This window comes from Cricetulus griseus, chromosome 7 (genome assembly GCF_003668045.3).
Source record: "Cricetulus griseus strain 17A/GY chromosome 7, alternate assembly CriGri-PICRH-1.0, whole genome shotgun sequence".
NCBI classification, from domain to species: Eukaryota; Metazoa; Chordata; class Mammalia; order Rodentia; family Cricetidae; genus Cricetulus; species Cricetulus griseus.
Window position 1 is genome coordinate 60762182 of NC_048600.1, and position 16411 is coordinate 60778592.

General features: G+C 45.8%; 1 protein-coding gene across 5 annotated transcripts in view; it reads right to left on the reverse strand.

Moving 5' to 3' along the window:
* Cyfip2 (cytoplasmic FMR1 interacting protein 2) overlaps positions 1-16411 on the reverse strand; it is a 96746-nt gene that overhangs the window by 9501 nt on the left and 70834 nt on the right. For all 5 annotated transcript variants that reach the window (XM_035447821.1, XM_035447820.1, XM_035447822.1 and 2 more), the window contains 2 exons: positions 1395-1467; positions 581-675 (listed from right to left, as the gene is read on the reverse strand). In XM_035447821.1, the coding sequence (XP_035303712.1) occupies positions 581-675; positions 1395-1467 (168 nt within the window). The remainder of the gene's footprint in view (positions 1-580; positions 676-1394; positions 1468-16411) is intronic.

Below are 16411 nucleotides of genomic sequence, written 5' to 3' on the forward strand. Positions count from 1 at the left end.
TTTCAGAGGCTGTTTTACTTACATGGTTTTGGTATGTGAATGTTTTAAAAGACCCTCTGTGAAAATGTAACTTGAATTTAAGATCTGGCCACATTGAGTAACACACTTAGATTTAATTTTTCTTTTCATTATGCATTTAATAATGCTGTATCTACTAGTACAGAGTGCTTACATAGGATGCCACACTCTACAGAGCTAACACCTCAGCCAACAAATCACGTTACCAAAGCTTCTCCTGATCTTGAGTTTCTCGAGAATACCTAGATGTGAAGTGTGGACTCAGAGTGTGTGGAGTTTGAATTTTGATAGATGGTGTTGCAGAATTCTTGGTACCTGGCAGGGGTGTGATGGGTTCTGTTTTAAGTAGACTTCCCTCTTCCTTCTTTCTTAGCACAACTCATGACAGTGGGAGAAGAAAGAACTCAAGCCTGAGAGGAAACCAGCCTTATCCCAGACTGCTCCAGTTTTATGGTATTGGATATGCTCTTCCCTTCTCTGTGTCTTAGTTTTCCTATCTGTAAAATGGGGAGGTTGGGCACCATTCTTGGGACCCTTTGGGACCGTGATACAGGGTTTGTACCTGAGGAGTTCCCAGCCGTTCTATAAGGGGGACCAGGTGAAGTGGGGCATACTTGGCTTCCAGGCGCTTCATCCGGACTTCCAGGCGCTCTCCCTCTGCAAAAGGGATAAAATAACAGAAAGTGAGTGTGTGACCAGGGGAGGAAGACGTCTTAGAGGACCTGATGCTGTCACTGTGTCCCCAAACTAGGATGGGGTGCAGAACTTCCTCCTTGGTTCTCGAGACATTGATGAGAATTCATGATGAGAGATTATTCCTCTGTGAGCTTGGGTCAATAACAGAAGTATCTGTCTAGTGAAATGGTGAGTGTGCCCTATCACTCAAGCAGTTTGAACCAAGGCTAGATTGAGTGACATAGTAAGGCTAACTTCGAAGGAGCAAGGCTTAGAGTGCCATTTCCAATCCAATAATGATTCCACAGGCATCCAAAACATTAAACTCCTTCCTGGTTGACTGCAGTCTTACTTGACCGTGATTAGTGTGAGGACCCGAGATCAAATCTCCAGAACCAGATAAAATCTGGATGACGAAGCATGCACCTGGAATCCCAGCACTCTCAACAGCAAATGATGGGAGGTAGAGGCAGAAGGCCAGACTTCCTAGAAGGCTGCAGGCCAACCAGCCTGGCACACGCACTGGCAAACAACCAAGGGACCCTGTTTCAAACAAACTGGAAGGTCAAGGTGATGCTCGAGGCTGTCCTGAGTTCCACATGCATCCTATCTCACACACTGTCCATACTTACTCCAGTATTTGTTTAAAAGGTGTTAATTCAAATCCAAGAGGGCTGTCACTGCTAGTGACGGTTTCTTACCTTTGATGTAGACTCTGGGCAGGATGTTTTGGAAGGGTGCAGCATGAAGCAGATCACAGACTTCCTCCTGAGACTGCAGACAGAAAGGGAGAGGAAGAGAGAACAATTTTCACCTTAAATTAGAAGGATTTCATTCCGAAAATCTTGATCCCAGTTCTGCTGGCTCAAGTTCTCCTTATTGGCAGTGTGATCCTGGTAACTTAGTGGCTTCTCAGTGTCCATCATCAAAATGAGGATGAGATTAGAATGTGGTTCAATGGGTTGTTGTGAGGACCGACAACCCATAACCTATTGCCCAGCCCCAGCTCATGAGAGAGAGCTCTACACATCTTTACCATCATCTTACAAGGATTTTGCTGAAGAGTTAAGGTGAATGATGATAAGAGGGATCAGATAAAGCTGAGGGCTACCAGACTCCATTTGGTTGGTGAGGAGTTCTATGGTATTACAGAAGGTAGCCAGGACACAGTAGGGTGTTGGGTGGGGAAGATGTCTCAGTTGGTAAAGTGTTTGACCTGAGTTTGATCCCTGCACATATGTAAAAAGTCAAGTGTGTTAGTTTGTGCATATTTTCCCTGCACTGGTGAGGTGAGAAATAGACAGATCCCTGGGGCTCACTGGCCAACTAGTATACTCCACTCAGTGAGCTACGTTGTCCCCAAAATAAGGTGGACTGCTCTTGAGGAGTGACATCCGAGGTTGACCTCTTTGTATGCACACATGAGATATCTGAGTCAATCCTGCCATCTGTTAATCTGGAATGACTCAGGGCAAAGGTCTGTGTCTGGATTAGTTTTTGTCACATTCGCCACTAACCAATGAGAGAAGAGAAACTAGAACCTAGGTCAGATAGGTTTTGATGGGAACAAGTTAGACATAAAAGCACACTTACAAATAAAAGGAAGCCTGTACCATAGTGATGGGAGGGTAAAGTTGGTTAGAACCAAAGGGAAGACATGGCCAACAGCCTTAATGCAGGGAGAGTGGCAAGAGAAGCCCCTCTACTGTGTTTCCCTCTTTATTTACTTGTGGGCCTCACATGAGATGAGATCCGGGATACATTCAAACTCTTAAGAGATAGAAGAACCAGGAAACGAAGAATCAGGAAACTCAAGACTGTAGGTGCTCTCAGGCTTCCTCCACCCCAGGTATGGATGGAGTATGCCCACTGGGCATCTGAGGAGCAGCAGTGAGAGGAGAACAGTGAAATGCCTTCCTGAAAACTGTAGATGAGTTCACCTCCCTTCAGCATCCCTGCAGGAGATACTGTGACCATCCCTCAAACGCTGATTTTCTCTCTGTTCACTTGTTTATCTCGCCTGTTCCCATCACTTGATAATACTCAGTGCCTACAACTGACCAAACCTATGCTTCTGTCCAGACTTAGACGCCGGAGTCCTCACCATCTGCTCCTCCAAGGCTGACCATTTCCCTTTATCCCCTGGCTGGCTTGTTCACAGAATGGCACGTGAACCTTGCCTTCCTTCACTTCTTCACCTCAGCTGACCTTTGTCTCGACTCTTTGCTCATTTCCTACTGTAACACCATGATTCCTTCAGGGTCGTGATGAAGTACCTCTGTTTTGATCTTAGTCCCCAGCAATAATTTAGGATTTAATGCCTTTTATATGATAATTTATCAATAATCACTTCAGTGGTTACCCCACATAAATAAATGAAGTCATCTGTCTACATGATAGTCTTACAAGCATGAGAAGACTGCTGCCATCCATCCATTCACCCAACAGATATTTATTAAACACGAGGCACAGTTCTAGACTATGCAGATATGATACTGAACAAGTTAGACTAGATCTTTGTTCTCACGCTATTTAAATTCCTGTAGAGACTTAGGAACACAGATAATTTCGGATAGTGATTGCTCATGAGGGGAATAGAGAAGGAGGCACGAGTTAATCTGGGTCACTTAGAAAAATCCTTAGGAAGGGGTAGAAGCTGAGCTGGGTATGGGGGAAACTAGCTACATAGATTTAGGTAAGAGCATTCCAGTGCAAAGGCTAAGTAAACTGGAGTAGCGCCACAAAGAAATTCACAGTACATGAGGTCCTAAACACAGATTTTATTTTCAGGGTAGAGACGAGCTATTTAAGTTATTGAAAGTACACATCACACAGCCACACAGTCTTGCCTCCTTGCAAAAAGTCCCCCTGCCAGAAGGCTGTCCACTGCCTGAACCATCAAGTTCTACTCCATTCATGTGGATGAACTGATCTTAGGAGCCACCTGAGAACTCAGAGGGAGGACAAGAAGGCTCTAAAGAATAACTCAGAAGCTCAGCTCATTTTACACAGTGAACTTGGACTGGAGAAGATGAGGGCATTTCCTTTTCCCACTTTGAAGCCCCCTCTCCCCCATATTTGAACAGTAGAGGACAAGGGAATCTTGGATGTGGATGTCTTTTTGCACGTCTTCTAGTGTGTATGTGTGGTTTGCCTAGGAAGGTAGGGAAGGCAAGTGGTGAGTAAAGAGCCTTCTGAGAGAGGAAGGAACATCCCAGAGGAGGAACCAAATTACCATTTGCATAATGAGGTGGCTACACACCTTGTGTGGGAGGTACTTGTTCGATGTTCATTAGCTGAGATCATTGCCACAGATAGAAACAGGCATTGGGCACAGACAAAGGCCTGTGTGAAGGACAGAACAAGCTCCTATTGTGGAGCCTGAGCTGATGGCTGGCTCCCCACTCCTCTGATCAGAAATCAAAGCATCTATGAGGAGTCCACCAGGCTGCTCCCCACTGGACAGGGTACTTTCTTGGCCTGTGAAGCCCACCCTGCAGTGGTCCTGGCTCTGTAGCCACCTGTCCATCACCGAAGCTCTGTTCTCTTCTCCAGCATACTCCTGAGCTCACCTCTCTCCTCTGACTCCTCTGCTTAGTCAATATCTCAATTCCAGCACCACCCTCTGAAGGATATTTCTGTGAGCTCTCAACCCCACAACTACTACCATGCATGTGCCATTATTAAAGATCCTTTAAGAATCACTTTCCCCTTTCAGAATTTGAGCTGCCTATATTTTATATTCCATGTGAATGATGAAAGTAGAGACAATCTTCCTTTATATATTTAGTGTATTTGTCACTATGCCACCAAAGATGAGCACAGTGCTGTGTATATAGAAAGTGATCAGAATAAAAGCTGAAGGTTCAGGGCCTGGGGCTATAGCTTAGGTAATAGAGTGCTTGGGAGGTGGAGGTCATCCTTGGCTACATGGCTAGTTTGAGGCCAATCTGGACTACAGGAGACCTTGTTTTAAAGATTTTTTTTTTTAAGTTAGATGTGCAGGCATGTGAGAGATTTGAGACATATTAGAATCTCTGAGTTTGGGTCTTCCTATGTAGGCCTGGAAATTTCTCTTTATTAATGATGGAAATAAGTTCTCTTCTATCTGAACTATAAAATATTTTTAACAAATGCTTCATATAGTGGAATTTTCAGGTATTTTTACATTCTATAGCCTACTTAAAAAAAACTATATGTATGATCTCTACATTTTCTACATTAACCATATATTCCTCTGAAAACTAACCTAAGGGGAATATCCCCTCTGAAGCAATTACTGTTTAATTTTATATCTATAGCTCCTGGCATCCTGCTCCTGATCCTGGATCCTAGGCTTTGTCAGGAGTGATGTTTGCATAGGTGCAGTGCAGGCAGTATTTGATTGTTTTAGGCTACACTTAGGGGCAAATCACTGATGCAAAACAATATAACACAAGCGTGCAGCTGCCAGCAGCAAGAGGTAGTGACACTTGGGAGTGTCACCTTCCTCAGTCTTAGGGTCTTCTTGGAATAGCCGTTATCCAGTCATACTTCTGAAGGAAGCTATTGGAGGCTTGTACAGTCACTATGATTACAAGGAAGAATGGGAGAGGAGGCAAGGAGCGACAGCAGTGAGCTAGAAGTTGCTGTAAGGACAGGCCATCTTCTATTAAGCATTATGGAAAGAACAGAAGAGGTGGAAATGACTGTGATTCAGACAGGCCATGATGGGGACGGGATAGGTGGGGAGAAGTTCTCTTCATCATAAACAAATTTGTTTTGCTTAATTCATCATCACATGTAATTAAGAGCAATTTAAACAGAACAAGATGCAGGTGGGGAATAAGTGGTCTCCGGGGATATTTGCCTAGGACAAGGAGTCTCTAACAGTGCAATCAATCGCCTTGTTCTTCAGGGAAGTTGAGGCAATGGGCACTAACTGAACATTTACTGCATGCTGGCTATGTCCAGGGGCTTCCACTATCTTCTCTCAATACCTCCATGCAGTAGGTCTTACTGTCACCATGCTGTGGGGGGAGGACGCTGAGACACTTGGTGACACTGGCTTCCTAGCTAGGGCTACAGAGGTGTTAAGCAGTGACCCAGGCCACCTCCCTTCACTACCCATAGTTGTGTGGCAGGCAGTCTACACAACCATAGCTCAGACAATGGCACTGTGTGCCTCCAACAGAGCCCATGTTGACACTTAATCACCAGTCCTCTGCTAAGAATATGTGGAGGTGATTAACTCATTGTAGATCTGTAGCATGTGTTCTAATAGGTTTCCACCTCAGACCAAATGGGAGATCCTGCCTCTAGGAATCCTCAGAATGAATGCATCCTCAGACTGACTGCTTAGACTGCATCCATCTCTACGAAGCCTGAGATGGAAGGGGGCAAGATCCTGTTTCCTCCCTCTGCTCAGCCATATCCCTTTCTGTCTCCACATCCTTAGTCTTGGGATTAAAAATGTGTACCACCACTGCCTGGCTTCTATGGCTAACTAATGTGGCTAACTTTAATTGTTAGATCATAAACAAAACATCACCACATAGGATCCAAGAGCTAACAGATTATCTAGAGAACTTCATCTCTTGTAGGATCTTGGGTCCCTTCACTGTATGATACTCTCTGTCACCTAAATGCTGGGTCCTGCCAGCAAAAGACAACAGCTGACCCCTTTACTATAAGGAGTTTATAAACTACAGGCTTCAGAAGTCAGATAGACCGGTCCCCATGAACACACATGAAAAGAAAATACACAAAATTACCAAAGACAGAAAACTCACTTCATATCTAACCACCCAAGAAACATTTTAGCCTCACCCGTACCTGGGAGGAGCATACAGCTTACTGATTTGCTGGGCTTTAGCAACTTCCTTTAAACGTACAGAGAACCATGATTTTCTTATACAGTTGAAGGAAGAATGGGGCAGTGTCTCAGTGGGTCAAGGGCTTGCTATAAAAGCACGAGGACCTGACTGATCCACAGAACTCACTCGAAGAAGCCAGGAATGGCAGTGTGCCTGAGAGCCCAGTGCTGAGAAGGCGGAGTCAGGAGGCCCCTGGGCTTGCTGGCCAGCCAGCCTAGTTTAGCTGGTGAGTTTTAAGCCAGGGAGAGAAACTCTATTTAACAACAATAAAAGTGTGGGTAGTTCCTGAAGAACAATATCTAAGTTTGTGCTCTGGCTTCCCCAGGCATGTACACTTGAGTACATGTGTGCATGTACCTACCCCCTACCTCCCCTCAGAGTATGACAGGTTTGGTTCTTTTTGTTTTTGTTTTTTTTTGAGACAGGGTTTCTCTGTGTAGCTTTGGAGCCTGTCCTGGAACTCACTCTACAGACCAGGCTGGCCTTGAACTCACAGTGCCGGGACTAAAAGGTGTGCACCACCACCGCCCGGCTGGAATGACAGGTCTTAAACCAACTTCTAGTTCAATAAGCAGGAAACTATTGACATTGCTCTTCCTGGAAGTAACCTGTATCCTGAATTTGTGTTAATAGCATTGTTGCAAACAACTCACTTTTATGGATCTGCTGATGAGATCCCAAAGTACTGCACCCCTCACGTGGTCAGTTTCTACCTCTCAGATCCTCCTTCCTGATGTCCACAAAGTTCTCTAGCCAATCTTATCCACCTCTCTAAAGCTCCACATTCAACTCTGACCTACTGGGAGCTTCCCAAGCTAGTGGGGCACACACTGCATTGTCTAGGATGCCCACCGAGCCGCAGAATGAACTGTCTAGCCATAGTCTGTGCTTCTGGTGCAGAAGCCAAGCAATGACCCCCACAAGCCCTTACTGACAGAGAATCTTCTCGGAGGGCCCACCATGCCTGGGAGTGGAATTTTGTCTGATGTGAGAGGTCAGTGAGAAGAATGCAGAGTATGGAAGGGCAATACCATCTACAGATAAAACAAGGTACCACACAATGACCGCTAGGATGGAGGCTGAGCAGAGATGACCTAAGTCCTTCATTCACACAGTAGTAGGTGCTGGAGAAGGAGCAGAGGGTAAACCAGACCTGACACCTGGTCCTTCTAAGGTCAGTGGAGGACACAATGGGTGGGGAATTCTGTAAGTCCTCTGTGAGCAGCCCACAGCAATCTGTATATGTCGGGGGGGGGGGGGGAGGTCACTGAAAGACAGGGCATTTCAAACCAGGAGTGAGTCACTAACAGCATTTAGACACTGTGCTACTAAGTTCCTGGAAGCGATGCTGGTGGGTTGTGGTGATGGTGACATGATGACAAGTTGGTGGATGTCAAGGACAGTCACATCTGGCCCTGCTCTGAATCGGACCTGCAGTGTACCTCAGTTTACCTAGCCGCAGCTTCACCTGCAGACTCAGCTACATGGTTGGACTGTAGCAGAGGGAGGATGGCAATGAGGGGAGCTGGTGGGACAGTGTGACTGAGTTTTTCATGGGTCAGAGGTAAGAGTATGAATTGCAGCACAGTGAGGACCTCCCTGGCCATTTTAACTAGAGCAATACAGTGGATTAGGATTGTATGCGATCCTTTTGCTGGCCCATGGAGGAACTGGCTGGGCCATTTTGTGCCCTAACATTTTACCTACTAGTCAACCACCTCCTCACTTTTCCTTGGTTTATTGAGTCTCATGTAGTTAAGGCTGGCCTTGAACTCAATACATAAACAAAGATGACCTTGAACTTTGAATTCTTCTGCAACTACTTTCCAAATGCTAGGATTACTGGTGTGTGCTGCCACAACTGGCTCTTTTAGCATGTTCCTGACTCAGGTCTACCACAGAAAAGAGTGGCCTTCAGAGAAATTAGGTTTGACATAAATCTCCCACATTGGGCACAATGAGAAAGCATTATCTTTGTTTGTTTCCCCCTAAAACGGAAGGCAAGTCCTCTACCTGTGACCAGGGGGAGAAAGGTGCCAACGGGGACGCGCTCTCCTGTCTACCTGCAGGTTCCACATGGCTTCTTTCTATTCTGGATTGAACAGCTTCCCAGGTGCATTAGAATTTGAATTTTCTTGACCTTGAACTGACACTTCCTGGTGGTGAATCAGAGTTAGGGCTGAGTTCAGCACCATCACAGAGAGAAACAGCAGCTTTGGAGCATGTGTTACCAAAGCAAATCCTGCATGCACGTGGGTAGCTGGAAGAAACTCACTTTCATAACTTTGCTTCTTCCTGGTGTGCTGTGACCTGTGACCTCTGTTTTCTAACGCTTTTGGTTCCCGGTCGGTTTTCTTTCCCCTCTTCCAGCTTTGCATGATGACAGCCTTGAACCTCCCATGGAAAGTCCCAGTGGATGTTTTGTCACAGTGGCCCTGACTGTTCTGAATCGTTTGAAGGAACACTGAAGACACTGAGTCATTTTAGCCTTAGCTGTCGAAGCATGAGGCTCCTAGGTCATCCTGCTGCATAACTGTCTTCAGGATTGGGTATTGAGAGCAGCTCAACATAAACACTTCTCAACAACACAGAATGTGTAACCACACACAGGCTCATTTGTTCATAAAGTACTTTTACAGCTTTTTAACAAGCCAGGACGAACAAAAAAGTCTTTTGTGTATGTGCATGTGTATTTGTGTGGGTGACAATGCATGTGTGGAGGTCAGAGGACAATGGTGTTGTGCACATGTGTGTGATGTACATGGGCGGAGGTCAGAGGGCAACCTCAGATGTTGGTCCTCACTCTCTAGACACTGGCTTTTGTTGGCTGCTGCACACATCAGTTTGGCTGCTTTGTGAGCTTCCAGGGATCTCCGTGCCTCTGCTTCCCATCTTGCCATAGAAGCCCCGGGATTAATGGATGTGCACTACTGCATCCAGGTTCTGGGGCTCATAGATGCCCACTAAGTGCATTCAGGTTCTGGGGATCTGAACACAGGTCTTCACACTTGTCCTACAAGTACCTTACCCAGGGGCCCATTTCTCCAGCCCCAGGATGAGTTTTCTAAAGTGAGAAACCACTCTACAAGAAGAAATGCTTACCCAGACCAGTGGCCAGCACCTGTGTATTAGAGTTGGAAAGGCATGAGAGGAGTTCGAAGCCAGCCCTGCTTGTATAGTAAGACCTCTGTCTCTGAAGCAGCAGGTTCCCTGTTGCTTCACTTGGGGACTGCAGTGTGAGCATTCTTCTTCTGCAGAAGTTGCTCGGGGTGGAGCCAATGAGTGGAGCTGCTATTCAGTTCCATCTGTGCAGATCAAGAGTCACGCTAATGTTTATTACCCCTGTGACACCCATGAATGCAGTATGGTGAGGGAAGCAGTGACTAGAGAGCTAACAGGACCCAGACCTACTGTACCATTCACTGTCGGCAGAACCACGTGAAAGTGACCAGGCTTTTGGAATCAGGATGCAAAAAGGACTTACTGTAAGGAACCCATATCAAAAGCCTTCAAAGGGTCTGACTGATAATTTTGCACTGCTTTCTGCTTTAACCTTTTCTTTCCCTATTACACTTCATTTAAAATTGAGAGCCACACTCTAGGATGTTTGCAACATGCTAAACCTTTTGCGGGGGGGGGGGGCTTGGCTTCTCTGGGCTAAAGGGTATTATAAAGATTCACTGTGCTTATGTTAAAAAAGACCCCCTGATCCTAAGGATGACAGATTCATGTGGAAAATGGCATTTGACTCTAGTAAGCTTTGCTCCTGGGTGAAAAATGGCCATTTTCAGCTGACCAATCTCAAAAGAGTGTTTTCTTAAGGAATGTTTGGCTTTAAGTCTTAAGGCAATAAAAAGACAAATTCCACTCATGTATTAGGTATCTGTTTTTGTCAAATAGGCTGCAAGAACTGACTTAGCAAAGGAGGGTGAGGGCCTCCCCCTACCCCCATCTGGACTCTGGTTTTTTGGTATGAAGGGGGCTTGGGGCCAGGGCTAGCCAGCAAGCACAAGCTCTAAACATTCCCTTATATGGACACATATGTTGTTAGTGTGAGTGCTTCCTGAAGGGCCCGTGGAGCAGGCCAGAAATCAGGCTTCCCACACCCACCACGACCCTCTGCATGGAAAGTATGAGCCCTGCTTTTCAGTCCTCATTTGAGCCTCCATTAGCAGAGAAAAGCCCACCCAGGAATGCTACATTTGTCTCTGCTGGACAGGCTTCTGGGTCGCAGAAGCTCACTGCAGTGCAAGCTAAATACATCTGCATTTAATTCTCCTCTCTGGGGTGGCTGCAGCATGGGTGCCGATTTCTTACCCTCTTCTGAATAACGACATTGATGGCCCCCACCCCCACCCTTTGGTTGTCAAGGGAATAATAGAATTATTTTCCTGGATCAGATTGGGAAATACCTGTAGCCAAGACACTGCGGCCTCTGAAATGCTAATAACACCAGCACTTTCCTTTTGACAACCTGCAGGGCGAAGTCTTCATTTGGAACCAGCTCGAGTTGACACCTGTCTAACTTCCGCTCATCTGACTCTCCAGCCCTCTAGATAATACACATTTAAGTGTGCAAATGTTTCCTTTTAAGGAAGACATAAGTGTGTAGTGCAATAAATTCACAGGACTGAGACTGTAAAGTAGGTGAAGCCCCTCTTCTCGAATTGCCATTCCCACCACACTCTTCTAAGCTTGGCTCACCAGACTTTTAAAACTAACAGAACAACCAATTTTATAGGAGGAAGGCTGGCATACAAAAATCTGGCCAAAAAAAAAAAAAATCCTTCAGGAAGTAAGCAGTGGCTATCTTAACACAGCAAGCGTGTGATTTTTGTTTGGTTTCTGCTTATCTGGGATTTCCAACAGAATTTACTCCAATTGTCCACTCAGGGAAAAGAAAGAGAAGAGGCCAGAGGTAGAAGGTCAGATGCGGGCTGGATCACTCAGCTGCAGAATGTAAAGCTGTCAGCCACCCAGCTGCTGTACCTCACAACCTTAACTAGCTCGACAGTGGGCATGTCTCTGTCCCTCAGTAGGTGGCTTCTGCACTCTGAAACACAGCTGGCTCTCAGCCCATCTCTTGTGCTAGCAACAACCCTGGCGAAATCAGCACCCTCAGAGCCATAATGTTTTATCAAAAGACACTGTTCAAAAGGTCTGATTACAGAGAGACATCGTTAACAGTTCACGAAGATGTGAGGAAATAAAAACTCTCTAACATGGCTGAGTTAGAATAAAAATTAACCAGGTTATAAAATTGTCCGGCAATGTGTAGTTTTGCCATCTGCAAAATGTGAAGTTGCCCTAGATGAGGGACTCTCATTAGGGTCGGGCACTCTCTGGAGCCATCATTTTATCTAAAGAGGATGTTACTGCCATCTAGTGGACAGAGTCCAGAAATGCTGTTCAGCATCTTATAGGGCATAGTACAGGCCTCCAACTAAGGATTATCTGGTCAGCAGGGCTGAGGCCGAGAACTGACCGGTGTCTGATTCAGTGGGTTGGAACGATGCCCTCAGCAACAGGCTGTGCTGTTGTGTCTGTTGTGACTGTGGCCCACTGCACTGCAAAGATAGATAAGCCACAGCTACAAAGGTATGTGGGGTGGCTGTCTCAGAGCCTGTGTGTGTGTGTGTGTGCTGGGGAGGGGTCTTCTGTGTTTCACACAAATGGGTGTGTGTGGGAATAACACACAACTAGCTGACGCTAAACACACACACAGTGTGAATCAGAACGTGGAAATCACCAAGGCTAGGCAATAAAAAAGAAACAGATTAGATTCAGTAGCTGTTAACAGCCTACTGGACAGGTATCAATAGATACTTGATAAACAATCAAGTTGGGTGTGGTGATGTACACCTGTGATCTCAGCACACAGGAGGCTGAGGCAGGAGGACCTCGTGCTTTGAGACCTGAGACTGTCTCAAACATCAACATAGCATTTATCCAGCACCTAGAAGGAAGACATTATTTCGATTTGGAAACAAACAGAATTGAATTTTTACCTTCTACTAAACATGGTGTGAATTCCAGATAAAAGACTCAGTGGTTTGTTTCAGCTTGAAAGGCTAAACCAACCACAACAGGGGAAACTGATGAATAGATCCACCCTCAGCAACAACTCTTCAACTAAAGCCAACTATAATGTATCTACTATGCATAGATAGATAATATGTAAAAAACACCTACAGGCCAGTGAAGAAACCCAACTAAGAAGTAAGCAGAAACTCTTAACATCACTTTATCTAAGAGGGAGTTCAACCACACACAGCAACTGATGCCCTTAGATGAACCAAAACCATAATGAGATGCTGAGACACACCTAGGATGACTGTGATCAAATTCAACTGTTTACCTAATGATAGTATGTTTATAGCAAAAGACACATTCAATATTTACCACATCTAATCCATAAGAGTAACCAAATGCCAAAGGCACCAAGGCTCACTTTGTTAGTGACAAAATACCCTATTAAGTGAAGGAAGAAAAGGTTTCTTTTGGTACAGTTTTAGGTCTCAGTTCATCGTGTGGCAAGGCAGAGAAGCCTGTGTAACAACAGCCAGAGAGCAGAGAGAACATACCTGCATTTGTGGCCTTCTTCCTTTATTCTTTTGTTTGTTTTTCAAGACTGGGTTTCTCTGTGTAACCCTGGCTGTCCTGGAACTCACTCCATAGACCAGGCCTTGAACTCAGAGATCTGCCTGCCTCTGGCTCCAGAGTGGTGGGATTAAAGGTGTGTGCTACCACCTGCTGGCCTCTTCCTTTATTCTTAAAGATTTTTTTTTTAGTATGTGAGTATTTGCCTGTGTGTGTGTGTGTGTGTGTGTGTGTGTGTGTGTGTGCGCGCGCGCGCGCGCACTCCACTTGCATGTGGTGCCTGTATACGCCAAAAGGGGGTGCTAGATACCTTGAGACTAGAGTTACAGATGGTTCATGTGGGTGATGGGAATTGAACCTGCGTCCTCTGCAAGAACAGCAAGTGTCCCTAACTCCTGAGCCATTTCTCCAACCCCATTCCCTCCCCTCTTCCCAACCCATTAGCAGCCTATGGGATTATGTCATTTACATTCAGAATAAGTCATTTCCTGCCATCTCTCTAGTCAAGTCTTTTTGGAAATGTCCTTCACAGATAGATCTTCACTCACCTGCTAGGTGCATGACACAATGAGACTGTTAAGATAAGCCATTAGCACCCAATACTCTAAAACACAATTCAATTCACAAACACAGTGAGCACCATCTAAAAGAAAAACTGCAGCACAGGCAGCAACAGATGATGGACATCAGACAGAAGGGCAAAACACAATGCACAATTCCACTTAGCTTCTAAAATAAAACTAAGCTCTGGGGCAGCCCTCAGAATCATGGCTGCTTTGAAGCTACGAGAGGAGGCATGAAGAACTGTCTACAATGGCACAGTGACTGTTCTGTTTCTAGACTTGGTGGGGGTTACAGAGGCTTGTGCTTGGTCAAGCTATTCACTTAAGATTTACACACCTGACTGCACATGTTCCTTAAAGAAAACAGACAGCCCCCCCCAAAAAAGAGAAGAGCCAGGCACATCATCTTTGTACTCCTATCACACCCCCAATGTGGAGACCCACAAGCATATAATAATGAAGAAAATGCACTTATCCTTTCAAATGTGCATTCTGTATACCTTGACATTAAAGCTGAGTTACCTCTGTCACTTCAGAAAGCCAGGTCACAGAAGAAGAGAACATACCATGCAGCCTACTTATCAGTGTAAAAGTCATGACAACTGAAAGCTGAAATCTATTAGGAGAAAGCAGAAGGTGCAGCAAAGACACACGAAAGGACTTCTTCCTCCTTGCAGCTATCCACTCCTGCTATTTTTAACTAGTCTTTAGAGATCAATGCTAACACGCCAGTATGAGTTCCAGATAGGAAATTAAGTCTAAGTGTCTCCATTGACTTCTAATCCAAGTCCCTTTCCTGAAATCTAGAGACAATGGCTGCTGATCACGCAGCCTTATGAGTTCCTATTTTATTCTTCAATGCATTATTTTGTAGGCTGTTTATTTTACATATGTAACCTCTCTGGCCATGCCTTGCCCTAAAGATGAAAAACTACTGTTTACACAGCTCTTCTATGGAAGGCTGTGGCTTTCCCCTTCCCTCCCTCTGCCTCCCTCTCCCTCCGTTTCCCTTCCCTCCCACCCTAATTCCTTCCCTTTCTCCTCCCTCCCCTCCCCTCCCCTCCTTTGCCCATATCCTCCCCTCCTTTCCCGCTTCCTTTGCTTTCTTAATGGGAATAACTGACATACCACTTACCTATTTAATTTCCACTTTCTAAGCTAAAAAAAGCTCTAGGACTCTCATGCCCTATTTTCATCCCAACAAGCACAGGACAGGATAGATCTCCCCATTTGTCAACATAGAAAGCAGAGGCTGCAGCCTCAGTGAGCATGATTCCTGACTGTGTCACCCCACTTTGTCCAGGGCCAGCCAGGGTCAGCACACACACACACACACACACACACACACACACACACACACACACACACACACACACACCTGTGTTTTTGTCTGTCTTGGCTGCTGACATGGTCTCCACACTATTGCGTGCATGCTAGGAGAGTCAGCTAGGTGAATTTAGATCCTGAGTGTCCTTTCGTCCTTAGTGATAGAGCTGGGAGGGATATTTCCTCCAAGGTTAGCCTAGACGACATCATGACCTCCTGGTCTGAATGGAGGCTCTCACTCACTCATTGCTTCTCCTGAAGGGCGGGCTTACATGTCCTCCCCCACCACTCCCATCTTCTACCTTCTCCTTATGCTCTTGAGGCCCTGAACAATTTTTTTTTTTTACTACTTTTCCCTGTGACTTCTGAAGGCTATGTTGCTATAGCAACCCAGGCCCACTGAACTGTGTAAAGAACCTGTTAGCAGAAGAGGAACCCTTAGCTGTCTCCAGGGTCCATTTAAAAGAGAATACAATTACTCCCCCACAGAAGAGGCACCACAGGGCCATTTCAGAGCTTCTGGGGACAGTAAGGGTCTGAGAGCAGCTGGTCCAGGTGCCCCAAATTAGGACAAGGACAGACACGGTGGCATACCCAGGCTCAGGGGATGATCCCCTCAGCTCTTAGTCCATAGCCCTCACAGTTACTTCCTACTTTTCATATCCACCTTTGCTGTGTCTCTCCCTACACCCACACCTCTCTCTTCCATGGACCCAGACTACAAACAGCCATGTCCTTGTCCTTTACTCTCTGTCCAGTTGCTGCTTTCTTCTTGTGGCCAACAGAACCTTTGAAAAACTCAAGTTCTCCGTAGAGTGTCCATAAGGTCCCCGTCCCCCAGCAGCTCTGCCAGTGTCTTGTGTCCAGAGGCCACCTGCCACTTGGCTGTCTCTCACCCTGTCTTCTGCCTTGGCCCCTTTATGCCTGTTCATCCTGGATGCTTTCTGCTCCTTCTGGACACAGGTTCTACCTTCTAAAACAGCACATCCTCCCCAGTTCCTCACCATCCCTGCTGGTACTCTGTTCGTGTGCTCTCAGTGCATATGGAGTGTCCCCGTATGCAGTGTATTCAGTCACGCTTTTGTGAGATCTTTGCTCATCTCCCTCTCCAGAATAAAGACAAAGATGCCTGTCTCCTATTTGGGGCTGCTCTCTACCCCCTAGAGTTACGGTAAGCAGTGAGTCAGCTCTTAGTAACCTATACTTTGTGTGTAGATGAAGATGCGCAGAGTGTGTTCCATTGCACCTCAAGAGTTACACATCCCCACATCCCTCCATTCCCATGGCTGTACCCTTCCCTATTTCCTTCCACTGCTCTGGTCACAGGCACCTTGAAAACTGGTCTACCACATATGGGGAATGTGTGGGAAAGAA